The sequence below is a fragment of the Peromyscus leucopus genome, chromosome 20, assembly GCF_004664715.2.
Source record: "Peromyscus leucopus breed LL Stock chromosome 20, UCI_PerLeu_2.1, whole genome shotgun sequence".
Classification (NCBI taxonomy): Eukaryota; Metazoa; Chordata; class Mammalia; order Rodentia; family Cricetidae; genus Peromyscus; species Peromyscus leucopus.
The window spans coordinates 43,327,926-43,343,672 of NC_051080.1; the positions used below are offsets into that span (position 1 = coordinate 43,327,926).

Genomic DNA, 15,747 nt, shown 5'->3' on the forward strand with positions numbered 1-15,747 from the left:
CACGCGCCATTCCTTTTCCTCCTGGCTGTGCTGACTGAGACGCACACGCACTTGGTGGAGGTTTGACCTGTTCAGCCCGTGGCTGAAGCTGCCTTTCTCAGGAAAACCAAACAGAATCGTCGCTTTGATGCCTTTGTTGTCTTTTCCAACAGTCAACATCTCGATGACCAAAGCTACGTAAGTTTCCTGTAGTAAATAGTGATTTCCTCAGAATTCCAAATGGTAAGGGTTTAATGTCTCCCTTTTTTAAGATTGAAGTCATGGCCAGGTGTGTTCATGCTTGCTGAGGAAGATCCCAAGTTCAAAGCCAATCTAGCTTGCATAAGAGAACAAAGGGAGAGGGAGAAGACTGAATTCATAAAAAGACAATAATTTGAGTCCTAAAGTGGGAACATTTCTTGGCAATCTATCTAAAACTAAGCAGCTTACATGTAACCTGTCTGAGCTCAGGAAGGCAGGTAGGCTGGGGATGTGGTCAGTAGTAGAATAAGCAAGGCCGAGGTTCAATCCTCACTAATGTACACACACCAGAGCAGGTAAATTTTAACCTTTTAGAACCAGACCCCATGGAGGACTTCAGAAGGAAGGGTGTAGAACTCTCAGCTGCTTAGCGCTAGTTCCTGTGCCCCGCTGGGGAGTGCCGGCACCCCCATGTGCAACTGGTACATCTCCTGCCTCTAAAGGCTGGGAGAGAAGAGTGTCCCTCCCCACAGGGCATACCAAGGGAAGACCCAAGTCTGCCGGTGTGCCGCCTCCTCCTCCTCCTCCCCCCACACACACACACCTCCAAGGCTACCACCTCGAGCCCACCGTGTCTGTGACGAGGAAATCAGCCCATGCTCTTGTACCCTCAGGTACCTTGACGTCCATCACCAACTTGGCCACCAGCCTGGCCCGGAATATGGACCGGCTTTCGCTGGACGAGGAGCATTACAACCGCCAGGAGGAGTGGAGGCGGCAGCTGCCGGAGAGCCTGGGCGAGGGGCTGCGGCAGGGCCTGTCCAGGCTGGGCATCAGCCTGCTCGGTAAGGGACGAGGGCTGCCGTCCGTCTGACTCAGCTCAGAGTGGCCACGATGCCTTCTCCATGGGAGTGGTTGTGAAGTTCATGACCTTTCACAGGCAGAGCTGAGCTTAGACAGGATCAGACACTTGTGGCGACGTCTGCAGTTATCCGTGGAGCACTGAGACAGGACCAGTTCCACAGAGTTGTGCTCCTGAACAGGGCTATCTCAGGACTGTCTGGGGAAGAGACTCCCCTGCACAGTGCCTAACATGGGCTTGGCGGAAGGGCTGCAAAGCAAAGGGTAGCTAACTGCACGGGACAGCCCTGAGCACTTTTAGAAGTGAGGAGCCATCAACCACAGCATCACTCCCCATCACCATGGCTGCCTGAGCACTGTGCACATGCCACTTAAACTGGTGAGGAGCCAGCTTCCCTTCGATTTCTTTATTTCAGATCAGCCCATCTCAAAGCAGCCAGATAGTATAGTTAGAGGTGAAGATTGCTGTGGGGATTTCAAAGTATCAAGTGTTTGGAAATAAGTTGCTTTGGAAAAATCTATAAAAAGGAAGCTCCAGAGCTGGAAATGTGCAGGGTGGGATTTTCAAGGGTGTTCTTTGTTTATTCGCTTGCAAAGGAATTTAAAACTGGACTGCTTGGCCCCCTGCCTCCCACACATCTGAGGGAGTATGCAGTGTGTGGAGATCAAAGTGACCATGAGGTGCAGAGCACAGGGTGGAAGAGATGAGGCTGAAAGCTTCCTCCCACCTTTATCCTGATCTCCACTCAGCTGCTCGCCCTGCAGCAGCACGGTGGGCTGAGGCTGTGGGAGGAAGCGGTAAAACGTTACAAGCATAGGTTAAGTTACCAGAGGTTATGGAAGCAGCAACAGTTTGTGGCGTGGGGTGCTGTCATTTGATAGCGTGTGGAAAGGGGGAGCCAGTGACCTGTGATGAGTGTGGGTAAATCAGCAGCCTCCTCGATTGATTCTGCAGTCCAAAGACTCCTGGGGGTTGGCACAGTGGACAGAACTGTGTCCCTCAGGGCCCTGGACTCCAGGCTAGGTTATCCAGGTCCTTTCTTAGTGACCTTAGGCAAAGGTTTAACGTCTCTAATCCTGGACTTGTTTGTAAACTGGAGTTGATTAATGCAGTTATAAGAAATAGTGACCAGGCAGGGGCCACAGGGCACTTCCGGGGCAGACATGAATTGGTGTTCTACAACCAAAGGAATTGTGAATACTGTCCTGACTTCAGAACAGCATTTGAGCAACTACAGGAACGTTCTTGGGGAAGTCTGTCTGATGAAGTCACTCTGTCCAGAGGGGCCTCAAGGGGCCTTGAGGCACCTTGGGGCCTCAAGGTGGTTATTTGGGGACTTGGGGTTGTTTTAAGCTAAGAATCACCCTTTGCTTTGGTCATGAGTGTTCTTCCACCTGTCCAAGAGATCTGAGCTGGCTGTCAAAGGCTGTCTCCATCCTGGTCGTGAGTCCCTTCTGGTCCTGGGATTCTATACTCTTCCCACAAGGAAGCTGCCTCTGTCCTGCTCCCCTGTTGAAGTTTACCCTCTGGCAGAAAGCTCTGCTGTGTTCAGTCTCTGGCACGCTGGGAATGGCAGTGGACTCGTGTGCTGTCTGCATCTGAGGACGACTCCGTGTCCACCCCCCACCACCAGTTCCCTAGCGCTGGTCAGCTTGGGCCCCCAGGAGCTCCAGTCCAGACTGGTGCCCCTCCCCCAGGGCTGCAGATGTCTCTGGACTCCTGAGTTTGTGGTGAGTGGCCCCAGCTTGGTGGAGTGACTTCCTGTCCCCCAGGGTCCAAGGGCCTGTCCATGTCTCAGAGTGTACAAGCTGCCCTGCAGTGCATGGTCCAGGCTCAGCCGTGTGCTAGGAGGACAGGAACAAGTCTCCGTGTCACCATGTCAGACTGATCCCCAGAGTGTTTAAATTGCCATGTGACGCTCAGAGCTGTGCACAGGTTGGAGCTGTTGTTCTATAATAATTGAAGACCCCGTGGGGACTGGAACTCCAGCTGCTCAGATGTTTCTTTCTATAAGACTCAGTTACTGAGATACACTGACAGAGCATTTTAGGGTGACAAAGTCCCTTCACACATGCCATCGTACTCTGCCTTAACAGCCTTGGTGTTAACTTGTGACTACTCAGCAGGGACCTTCCTTTCTCCCCAGTCACCTCCTCTCAGGGCTCCCAGTTAGAACCAATCAGGACAATAGAATGAACAGCTGAGAGTCCCAGGGTAGGAAAAATGCATTGCCACTAAACATGCCCCTTTCCTGCCTCCTTGGGGACACTGGAGTGCCATAAAGCACTTGAAAGTCCAAGGACGTCTGTAGCTACTTCAGGCCATGTGGCTCCAAGTCATTGAGGCTCACGGGGTTCTGCCCGAGCTTTACCTTTGGGAACGGGTGGCCCTGCAGAATTGGCGCTGGCTTTGCTTACATGTACCAAATTCACTCACTCGCCCACCTGCCACCCATGCTTCTGTGCCCTGGAGCCTAGCCAGGAAAAGCTGACCACCTCCGTATCACTGTTCAGTTCCGGGTCCCCCACCCACCAAGGGTCCTGCTGCCTAACGGACTGATGCAGTCATGCCTTTCAGAATCCCACAAGACAGGCCTACAACAGACAGAGACAGAGCAACAGAGGAGGTCCCCTTAAGGAGACCCCTGGACATCAGACCTGCTACCAGCAGTTCCATTTTCAGTTAGTTGGGACTTGCCGAGTGACAGATTCCAGTTTAACTGCGTCCTAGTCTGCTGTCCGGCTCTGAGGAGGAAAGCTGGCCCCAGGCTGGAATGCCAGCGCACTATGTGGTCTCTTGCAGGTCCCAGCAGCGTGGTGTCCTAGCTTAGGCCTAGGCTCCTGTTGTGAACAACAACAGATTGCATTGTGTGTAAAGCTGCCATCAAAATAGACTAGTAATAAATGTCCTCGCTGATCACAGGAGAGAAGGAAGCACTCAGCGAACAGTTCCTTGCTTCTTCAGGACAGGCCTCCTACAGCTCAGGGTACAGAAAAGGCTGTTCCCGTTCCCTGAGGCCCAGCACTGCGTCCATGGGTGCCCCTCCCACACTCCTCCTTCCTCCACTCACTTCATCACATTACAGCACTCTCCATGTGGCCACCCGCTCCACGGGCTGGTTGCCAACAGACGACTCTTGAGATCAGTTTCCACTACCTAAAGCCGTAGAGCAGTTTGAGAATACGACAGTAAATAACTTAGCCGTTGTGGGACTTGGCTGGATCCTACCTACAAAGAAGCCTCCTAAAGCTTCCCCAAGCAGCTGCTTCCCTCCAGCTAGAGTTACAAACTGCCGGCTGGTTGTTCCTGTCTAAAGAGCCTGTTCTCCAATCATGAGCACAAAATAAGGGGTCCTTGGCATCTGGTGGTGGGTGAGCTCCATGATGGCCCCTGGGCTGCAGAGTCTGGGGCCGCACTGCAGACGAGTGACCTGGAGAGCACTCCTTGTCTAACTGGCGGGATCTAACCCTGGGTCCTGGAGCTCAGCTCTTCTGGCGGCTCCAGTAGTGTGTATCCATCAAAGCCGCTGCAACCGGGGTCTGAGACAGAAGGGAGTCTCCCTGAGGTGTGTATCCATCAAAGCCACTGCAGCTGGGGTCTGAGACAGAAGGGAGTCTCCCTGAGGTGTGTATCCATCAAAGCCACTGCAACCGGGGTCTGAGACAGAAGGGAGTCTCCCTGAGGTGTGTATCCATCAAAGCCACTGCAACCGGGGTCTGAGACAGAAGGGAGTCTCCCTGAGGTGTGTATCCATCAAAGCCACTGCAACCGGGGTCTGAGACAGAAGGGAGTCTCCCTGAGGAGACAGAAGTGAGCACCCATGTGGACAGTATCAGCTGTAAAGGACACATCCCTTGCCCAGGTTAGTCTGGCACATGAAAGGGAAATGGGGGAAGATCCTAAAGGAGGCAAACACCAACCCCCAATGCAGAGTCAGTAGTTATAACAAAAGCCACACTGGGAAAGGGCACTTTCACCTAGAACACTGGCAACAATTTGTGATGGATTTGCAGTAATTTATCCTAGTTAATAGGTAGAGGCATAAGGATCAGGAAGTCAAAGCCATCCTTGCCTCTGTAGTGACTTAGAAGTCAGGCCGGGCTACAAGAAACGCTCTTACAAACCTGGACCAGCGGGACGCTGTCGTCTCTCCTCAGTCCATCATCTCCTTAGGTTTGGGTGGCATTACTCTAGGCTGTCACCTCTGTCAATGCCTAAACTTAAATGTCTGTTAAAACCTAAAGGCCTGGAACCTGTGAAGAACAGTCCCCTTGGATATGACCTGAAGGAACTAGTCTAGTCTTCTCTTTCAGTGGATTTTGCTCAGTGGAACACCGGTTGAAATTAGATCATTAACCGAGACCTGGAAATCTCCTTTTACCCAAGAGACGTTGAATTGGTGGCATTAGGAATAATGGGATTTGACATGTACTAAAATTTCCACCAAGGAACTGTGGAAATTTTTGTGGTACTCCTGCCAGGCTGGAGCTGAAGGCAAAGAGTTGTCAGGAATTATAAAGCAACCTCTCCTGAGATAAGGAGCCCTTTGCTACATCATGAAAAGTCAGGATCCATGAGGCCCTTCCTGACCTTATCACTGACCCCTAAAGTTAGAGGATCTAAAAATGAGTGGCAGAGGCATGCCTTTCATTTGTAACTACCTTCAAGCTCAGTTAAAAAAAAAAAAATGGGGGCTGCAATGGTAAAGCTGTACAGCAATTTGTGAAGCAAGTAGTGTTTTAATAGCTATTCTAAGTCAAGAGTGTAACCAAACCTCAGCTAAAGTGAGAAAGAATGTAGTTTTTTCAATGTGGAAAAGGAGAGAAGAGCCTGTTTGATAAACTGGGTGAGCAAATAACCCAAACTCCTTGGACTCAGATCAAGGCCCAACCACTCAGCAGTTTGTGACCTTGGGAAGATCCCTTAACTTCTCTGTGTCTGTTGGCCTTACTCACAGGATGATGATGATTGAATGACCTCATCGGGTGGAGTCCTTTGTACAGTGCTCAGTTCATAAGCACTCAATAGACGGGCTATAACAGAAATCATCTGCCGATGACTGCTTTTCCTAAGTAAATATTAAATGATAATATTGAATTAATACAAAATCATTGTTTTAGGCAAGGGAGGGGCCAGTGATTAAGAGTGGTGGCCGTGAAATCCTGAGGACCTGAGTTGAGATTCCCAGCACTTATGTAAAGTAGCAGGGCATAACTACATAACTATAACTCCAGCAACAGAGCAGATAGATCCTGGGCCTCACTGGGCAACCAGCCTAGCCAAAAACCTCAGGCAGAGAGCACTAGAGGGAACACCTGACACCTCCCTGTGCCTCCAGAGGCACCTCTCCCTACCCACACACAAAAATGAGGGCACAGAAAGGGGCTGATCACCTTCCAGTTAAGTTTATTGGGCTCTGCAGGCTCTCGAGGCAATGCTTTCTCCCAAAAATGATTCTTTCTGCAGAAAGGCACAAGGGTAACTGTTGTGGGATATCTGCACACTATGTGAAGAAGTATTGCTGTGATTGGTGTAATAAAAAGCTGAACAGCCAATAGCTAGGCAGGAGAATATAGACGGGACTTATGGGCAGAGAGAGAACTCTGGGAAAAAGAAAGGTGTAGTTGCTAGCCAGACAACGAGGAAGCAGGATGGTCAGTAAGGAGATGAGGTAACGAGTCAGGTGGAAGAAGGTAGATTAAAAGATGAGTTAAGTATAAGAACTAGTTAGGAACAAGCCTAAGCTAAGGGCAAGCTTTTATAATTAGTAAGTCTCTGTGTCATTATTTGTGGGCTGGTGGTCCCGATGAGAAAGTACTACCACAGATAACACTCCAGAAGTCTCAAGTTTCTAGATCCTGACTTATGAACCAAACCCAAGCTAAGCATTGTTTTGATGAAGAAAACATCTAGTGCAAATGTTCTTTAATATAGATTATTGGTGAACAAAACATTTTAATGAGGGCAGGGATTCATTTTCAGTCAAGATTAAACCGAGTTCCAGATTGAGGTTTTTCATAATCTGAAGATTTTAAGCCTCTGTCCTCACTCGAAACCTTTTGTTATTTCAGGTGCTATTGCTGGTATAGTTGATCAGCCAATGCAGAACTTCCAGAAAACATCCGAGACCCAGGCTTCCGCAGGACATAAGGCCAAGGGTGTCATCTCGGGTGTGGGGAAAGGAATCATGGGGGTATTCACCAAACCCATTGGGGGAGCTGCAGAGCTTGTGTCGCAGACTGGCTATGGTGAGTAGGTTAAAAGAGATAGGCCAACTGAGATCTTATGAACTAGTGCACATTCCTATTCAGGTTCTCTGAATCTAGCCTTTCACACGAGCAAGGGATGAGGAATAAAATGGAAAATAGTAGCTATCTTTTTGTATCCTAATGTTTATTTACAGAGTAGGACTACTGCCAATTAGTAACATCAGTGAGTAATTTCAAGTATTTCATGCCCCCCCACTTTTTTTTTTTTACAGTACACTTAACAGACTTTAATAAAAAGTAACCAGTTAGAAGTTTCCAACAGTATGGCAACAGATTACTTTTCACGTGATAAACTAGGACAAACAGGTCTTAAGTCAGGAAGACATCTGTGCCTGTTGACTATGGAGAGCAGGAGAGGGCATGCACACTCATCTTTGGGAGTCATCTGCATTTTTCCAGTTGAGTCTCCTGGCCAATGAGAGCAAAGGCACATGGTGTGCAGCTAAAATGCCTTGCCCCAAGCAGACGCTGGGAGGCCTGGGGCAGAGGGCCAGGCCATCTCCCCAAATGTGCCGTGTACAAGTGCATAATGGATGGTGTGGAAAGGAAGCACCTCTTGGCAGAACACGTTAAAATACCTTGCAGTAAACATGTGACTAGAATTACCTTTTTACTTAAACTTGATGGCATCCTTTGGCCATGCAGCAGGCAAATGAGCTGGCATTCAGGCCATAGGAGGTGCCACCCACTTGTCAGACAGCATATTCTGTGTCTGCATCCGGCCAGACAGTCAGGACACATTTCACTGCAGGAAACCTGTCCCTGAGCTCTGACAAGACAGCCTCATCACACACACTATCCAGAGCACCCTCTGAGAAGCCACACCTGCAGCCACGCTTCTGCTCCGCTCTCCACTCCAATCCCCTGTGGGCGGCAGGTCACTCACAGGGAAACTGACCGTACAGATTGCTACAACTCAGAGGTGGAAAAGGTTAAACTCTCCCTTACTTATGAAGAAAAAGTGTTCTTTTTGCTCCAAACCCAAGTGGGGTAACAACTCGTACTTCATAAGCTGCTGGGGTTTAAAATGCCATTGTCTCTTACATGTTTCCCAGGCTTAGGAACTTATGTAAGAGCGTCTCAGAGCAGAGCTTCACATGGCCTTTTTGGTTTCCATCACTCTTGTAAAACTTTTATGACCACACTGAAGGTTTTACAAACCACTAACTCTTAGTCTAATGACTATGCCTCGTTTATAAACATTTACAAGCCCTCCGAAAGCACACACGCTGTACCATCTTTGGTTCTGGAGTCTCTTTGGAGGCTTATGTGGCTGCTGCTGGGTGCCCTCATTTGGTCCTGGCACCAGCAAAAGCATGTAATAAACCAGAGGCCCCAAGAGCACTCATAAATGTATACAGAATCTTGTTTAACAGCTGGATTAAGTCATTTAAATTTAAATACTCTATCTGGGCAAACCGTGTGCCTTTGTATGTGCTTTTGGTTTTGTTGTTTTCGGCCAGTCATAACAGGTATAGAAATACTGTATTAAGCAGCAAAGCCAAGAGTGACTTTTAAAACATGTAAGTCTTAAATGACATGTAAGATACTGTTGATGACCAGTTTTCTCTTAGCATCATGCTTCCTCTAAGTCAGTGGTTCTCAACCTTCCTAATGCCGTGACCCTATAATACAGTTCCTCATGTTGTGATGACCCCAACCATAAAATTATTTTTGTTGCTGCTTCCTAACTGTAATTTTGCTACTGTTATGAATCGTAATGTAAATAGCTGTGTTTTCTGATGGTCTTAGGTAACCCCTGTGAAAGCAGTGGTTTAATGGTTATCTATAAACTTATTTCCAGAGATGTGACTTCATCTTGAATCTGTAACATTTTATGGATAGCTATAAGATAACATCACTATAGCAGAGAACTGTTTTCCAGAAAATTAGTACAGCTCCTTTGCTTCTCATACCACAGGTATTTTACATGGAGCTGGACTTTCTCAGCTTCCCAAACAACGGTACCAACCAAGAGATCTACATGCTGACCAAGCTCCAAACAGCCACGTCAAATATGTCTGGTAAAATTCTTGAACCCCTCACTCGGTTTACATTCACACTGCACCTTGGTTTGCTCCATTGCTACTGGAGACCAAAGGACCAGCTGGTGTGGACAGCATCGTTTTAGGGAACGGCTGGTCTTCCTAGAGGCTGGCTGTGGTAGAACCACAATAGCTCGTAAGAGGCTAAGGCAGGATTGTCAGTTCAAGGGCAACACAAGGTGACAAAATTATCTTCTCTACTTGGATCTCTTAAGGATACACACCGTTAAAAGTCTGGGCCTGCAACAAGGATCAAAATTCCCTGTGGAACCAGAGTTCTAATTGGGGGTGTCATTTCTGATAGGAAGAAAATAGCTAAATGAAGCATAAGAAAATCTCTTCTCCAGGAGCCAGGCTCTGCTGACCAGAATCAACTTAAGAATTGACACTATTTTTTTTAGCCAGCTGTAGCAAATACAGAAATACTGTAATATTAAGCTAAAGTTAACAGTCCACTCTGCCCTTGGGAAGGGCTTGGTTTTTGAGGGGATATGCCCCAATCACTGACAGACAGTGAAAGCTGTTGTGACTGTTTTTCAGGATGGCTCCTGACCACTTCCTTCCTTTTAAACAGGAAAATGCTTCAGTCTCTGGGTAGACCAGAAGTCCACATGGCCCTGGATGTAGTCCTGGTGAGGGGCTCAGGCCAGGAGCATGAAGGGTGCTTGCTCTTGACATCTGAAGTGCTCTTTGTCGTAAGCATCAGTGAGGACACACAGCAACAGGCCTTCCCCATCACGGAGATCGACTGTGCACAGGACACCAAGCAAAACAACCTGCTCACTGTGCAGCTCAAGCAACCAAGAGTAGCCTGTGATGTGGAGGTACAGTTCCCAAACCAGGATGACTGGGGCTAGCTCTCGGGAGTTGAAATGTAGCATCATCACTGGTGCTTAGGCATCTAGACCAGGAGAGACAGGAAGGATTGATTGTAAAGGAGACAAGGTCGGTATTGCAGAAGGGACTAGGAAGGCCCCACCCACCTGTGTGTGTGAACCCTACAGAGAAGAGGAACAGTACCCTAGATGTGCTAGCTACTGGATCCTGGCAGTGTTTACATAAAATGGACGCTCAGGTAGAGCATCCAGAATACCAGGATTCAGAAGCCCAGCCTGAGCAGAGTGGTTCTGGCCTCCTACAAGCCATCCTACATTAAGCAGATGCACCCACTGGGACACTGCTCTCTTCCTGTCTGCCTCCCAGGTGACGGCCTGAGCCACACATCCTAATTACTGAGTTTTTTGTTGTTTTTTGTTTTTTAATTTTATTTTCCCATATGAGATAGGGTGGTCCTTACTGGGCACTGAAGACTGACAATCAAGGTTACAGAACTACCCCCAGCAAGACCTGCCCAATTCCTTCTTTCATGATTCTTCCCGATACAGGATCTTGTCTCCCTCACATTATTTGGGTAGAATTATCTGAGCAGATGGAAAGCAGCCAACCACAACATCTCCTAAGATCTCTCCTGTTTCTTGGACTGTAATCAGTCAGGCTTTAAGCTGGGGCTTGGCACCAAGACTACACTGCAGCTTTCAGTTGATGACTTTCTGGGAATAAACAGGGGTCGGATGTCCAGGCTGACTTTATTAGATCTGCCAGAAATCTTCTGATCCAGTTGACAATAATTATAGCAGCAGTGATCTGGCTGCAGAATTTGGCAAAGGACAGTAGCATTGTCTTCAAGTCCTTAGTCCTGGAGAAACCTCCAAACCCCAAGAAATATCTGTGACCAGTATTTTTCTTAGTTGGCATAAAAATACTTTAGATCTTCAGCTATGTGATTTATCTTTTACTGATACCTAATTCTCATCCTCCTTTGCACTTCTGTTTGAGGATTTGGGGGGGGGGGGCGGGTTTGCTGAGACCTGGTAACACCAGTCGGCATGTTGGAAGCTGTGAAGGTTGAGGTGATGAACTCACCAAGCTAAGAGACGGAAGCATAAAAACCTGCTGGTGTCCAGGGATAAAGGAATGGCAGTTAGAGGCAGAAACACAAAGCAGCCCTTCAAGACAGCCATTCAATAAACAGCACCCAGTTCACACACACACCTCTCTCTGGTACTGTGCAGAGTAGTTCACACCTCTCTCTGGTACTGTGCAGAGTAGTTCACACCTCTCTCTGGTACTGTGCAGAGAGTAGTTCACACCTCTGTCTGGTACTGTGCAGAGTAGTTCACACCTCTGTCTGGTACTGTGCAGAGAGTAGTTCACACCTCTCTCTGGTACTGTGCAGAGAGCAGTTCACATCTGTCTGGAACTGTGCAGAATAGTTCACACCTTTGTCTGGTACTGTGCAGAGAGTAGTTCACACCTCTGTCTGGTACTGTGCAGAATAGTTCATACCTTTGTCTGGTACTGTGCAGAGAGTAGTTCACACCTCTGTCTGGAACTGTGCAGAATAGTTCACACCTGCCTGGTACTGTGCAGAGTAGATCCCACTGGGCTTTCTCAGTACAGCTTTGTCCTACCCTTACCTTCAGCTTGTAACTACTCCCATCTTGTGTCCATGAAGAAGACTGAAGCTGCAGGACACTTGGAGACCCTTCACCGAGAGTTGGAAAACTGTGTCTCAGTAGGAGGGAAGAATTGTGGGAGGCACTGGTTGGACTGTCTTCTGCAGCTGTCCTGCTCAAAGCAGAACCTAACGCAGTCCCAATCCAAAGCCTCCTGCTGTGAAAACCAAGAGCGGTATTTCCAGCTCTATAAAGTGCCCCTCACCTTAGAGGCTAGAAACAGAACTCCTTTGAATTCTGGAAGGAATTAATTTGTAGATGACATCACTGAGTATATTCAAATATGGCAAGTTTTGGATTTTTTTTTTTTTTTTAAATCAGCATTGCTTTTCTTGGTTAAATGCAGTCATTTTTTTTTTAGGGATAATTGCTTAATATGCCTGGCACATTATTAAAATCCCCTATGAGAGGCTCAAAATGAGTCAGGAGGTCAATTTATTCCTTGGCCAGGTTCCTTTCACAACACAGGCTTTCCTGCTGCTGTTCAGGAGCAATTAAGCCTTTTTGTATATTCAAAGCTCTCCAGCTGAATTCTGGCCCCATCAAATGATATCATCAGAACTCTGGCCTTTGCCTAGTGGTGCACAGCTTTCATCTGTCAGTGAATCTTAAAGGCTTTTCTTTCTCAGGCTGAAAACTATAAGACCCAAACTCTAACACAAGCCTTAACTTACACCTCTGGCAGGCCCTTCTACTACCTGCTTTCTGTAGCTTTTTACAACTTTTTATACTTTTAGCTACATTTTTTTCTGGGCCGTTTAAATTCTTTACATTACCGCAACTCTGAAACTAAAACACCTCTATTTAAAGGTTCCTAATTCTTCCAGAATGGCCTTGCCAGTATTCAGTAGGTCACAACACTACAAGGTTAGTGGCTGCTGACTTCTACAGACCAGTGGCCAGCTCTGCCAATTCCCTCCTCAGCTTGATCTGTGCACTAGATAGCTAGCTGTGGGACTTCAGGGTGAGAAGAATTTATAGTCCCCACTGCCTTTGATGGGTGCTTCCTCAGACTGTCTCACTTAAGAACTTAGGTAGTTTATCTATCTATCTCAGTTCTTAAGTTCCACTGAAGATGAGCCAGACTTTTATGAACTATAAATGTAGTTTGCATCCTCCCTTTTTGCCATAAAAATTTCCCCTTCCTCTGCCCAGTTCTGTTTTTTTTTTTTTTTTTTTTTTTTTTCTGGCTTTAAATCCTAGTATTTATAAAAACAGAAAATGTTACAGTTCAAAAAGGTAGGAGGTTTTGTTTTTTAAAAATGTTCTGCCCAAAGCCACTGGTTCTCTTCCCTGCCTTCTGACAGGCTGTGGCAGCTCTGGGAGCTGGGGCAACTCTTACTCCGGGATGCTGAGTTGCATACTGATTACATTTAACCAGAGGAGCCATTTTTATCCTTTGTTCCAGGGCTGCTTGGTAAAAAGCAATGACGGATGTGATAATAGTTAATGAGTACTATCAAATGGTTAACTTTAAACAGGAGAATTTTATGCAAAATGAGCCCTTTATCCAAAGGGAACGTGTCCTGATAGTCTTATGGAAACTGGTTACATGTGCCAAACTTGCACTGGGATTGCTTTTTCTCAGAAGTGCTGATGTGGACAGAATGGCTCACAGGATGGCCTAGGAGACACAGTGAACAAGTGCACCCAAGAGAATAGTTTTGTTGTCACAGTATCACAAAGGTTGGTGACTCTAACAAACCTTTGGTTTTGGCAGGTGGATGGTGCCCGGGAGAGACTGTCGGAGCAACAGTTTAACAGGCTTGTGGACTACATTGCAAAAACATCTTGCCACCTGGCTCCAAGCTGCTCTTCCATGCAAACATCATGTTCTGTGGTGGCTGTGGAGCCCCCCGCTGCCACTGTCAGAACCTACCATTACTTAGCTGACCCCCATTTTGCTCAGGTGTTCATTAGTAAATTTACCATGGTAAAGAATAAAGCCCTAAGGAAAGGCTTCCCCTGAGTCCCTCAGGGAGGAGGAGTTGGATTTTTTGCTGAGCAACACAGAGTTCCAACACTCAACATGGACAGAAGGCCAACATGTCTGTAGTAACAGGCATACTAATTTTGTAAGGACTTACATCTTACCTTCTCCCCAAACAAAAAAGATACTCCTCCAAGTGGGGGGAAAAATTCCAAGTGGGAGAGGAACAAATGATCAAAGAATCCTATATATGTTATATTCTTAACATACATAGACTTTTTTTTTTTTTACTCTATGCCATTTGCAGAAGTTTCCACTGTAATTTCAATCTATTAATGCTCTGCTTTCTAGTAAAATGTGGACAGGCCTTAGAATACAGACCCAGAAAATAAAACTCCACCACCTCTATAATACAGTTGTTTCGCTTGTTGAATGTTTCACTTAACTACAATACCATTCTTTTTAGGAAAAACAATGCATATTACCCTCAAAGTCAGCAGTCTGATTTGTCAGACTTTTAACTGCTCAGGTATATTTTGGAAAGCTTATGTTTTACAAAGCTAAAAAGTAACATTTTGTGTCTACCAACAAGAACAGACCATAATGCCTGTAAATTTGTTTGGTTCTAGAACTCCTTAGTATATGGGTGTAAGTTAAGAAGAACCCTAACACTGCTAAGCCGTGGTGGTGCACACCTTTAATCCCAGCACTCGGGAGGCAGAGGCAGGTGGATCTCTGTGAGTTCCAGGCCAGCCTGGTCTACAGAGCAAGTTCCAATACAGTCAGGTGTACACAGAGAAAGCCTGTCTCCAGCAATGCCACCAGTCAGGGCCAGTTCTCTGTGAACTGACTTGGTAAGGCTTGGAGATAATTCCTAGTGTCTGCTAAGTATTATTTAACACCTAAAGAAAGGCTTTGATGCAAGACCTGGAGTCAGCAGTGATCTTAAAGTTCTCAGTGACTGTCACAGTCTACCCACTGATGGCAGTCATGCGTAGGCCTGCAATTTGTTCCCTTCAACTGTAAGTAAGACAGTGCAATTTCAAAGGCCCCTGACCTTCAACTCTCAGATCTGCTGGGCACACATGCCCACCACATCCCTATTACTGAAAAACAAGTCATTGATGGACAATTCAAGCCAAATATGAAAACCATCCATGCACTTAGTCTGTGACTCATTTAGGAAAGCAACATTTTTGTCAGCCTCAAGAATAATTATTTTTAAGAATGTAAATATGTACTGATTCTTGTATGGCTTATGGTAATTTTACATATTGCCAGGAATTATATAAATAAAGTATTGCTGACCATGGATGAATGTCTATTTTGAGTTTTTAGTTGGCAGGTTTTCGCTAATACCCTATTTTAATATAGCTCATTCACTGAGTACTACACAAGTTAAACAGAATAAGGACTACTACTGATCAAATTTGCTTTTTCATTGTACACACTAGATACAGCGCAGTCATAGAGCTCTTAAGGGGGCAGGGAGCTGAGTTCAATGCCTGTACCACCAAAACAAAAACAAACAAACAAAAAAACTAGACTTGCATCAAATAAATATAACATTGGTCACAACAAAATCTAAAGGATAGAAAAATTCTGAAGATACTAATGAAAAAAGCTTTATCTCCAAAAAGAAAAAAGTTTCATCATTTATTAGACTTTTTTTAAATGACCATAAGACATTACTTGGTACTAGTTAAGTGTTTTTCTAGATACTACATGTATTTCCATTTCTCATATATACTGTGGTTCATTAATAAAAGCAAGTATTCGCTGGGCAGTGGTGGCGCACGCCTTTAATCCCAGCACTCGGGAGGCAGAGCCAGGGGGATCTCTGTGAGTTCGAGGCCAGGCTGGACTACAGGGTGAGATCCAAGACAGGCACCAAAACAACAGAGAAACCCTGTCTCAAAAAACCAAAAAAAAAAGCAATTATTCT

The 15,747-nt window shown here is 46.3% G+C and overlaps 1 protein-coding gene across 4 annotated transcripts in view; it reads left to right on the plus strand.

Moving 5' to 3' along the window:
• The window catches only part of Vps13b (vacuolar protein sorting 13 homolog B), a 527,154-nt gene extending 512,038 nt beyond the window's left edge, over window positions 1–15,116 (plus strand). For all 4 annotated transcript variants that reach the window (XM_028884474.1, XM_028884475.1, XM_028884476.1 and 1 more), the window contains 5 exons: window positions 855–1,025; window positions 7,114–7,290; window positions 9,233–9,335; window positions 9,931–10,180; window positions 13,593–15,116. In XM_028884474.1, the coding sequence (XP_028740307.1) occupies window positions 855–1,025; window positions 7,114–7,290; window positions 9,233–9,335; window positions 9,931–10,180; window positions 13,593–13,841 (950 nt within the window). In that variant the 3' untranslated portion in view covers window positions 13,842–15,116. The remainder of the gene's footprint in view (window positions 1–854; window positions 1,026–7,113; window positions 7,291–9,232; window positions 9,336–9,930; window positions 10,181–13,592) is intronic.
• Window positions 15,117–15,747: the final 631 nt, after the last annotated feature.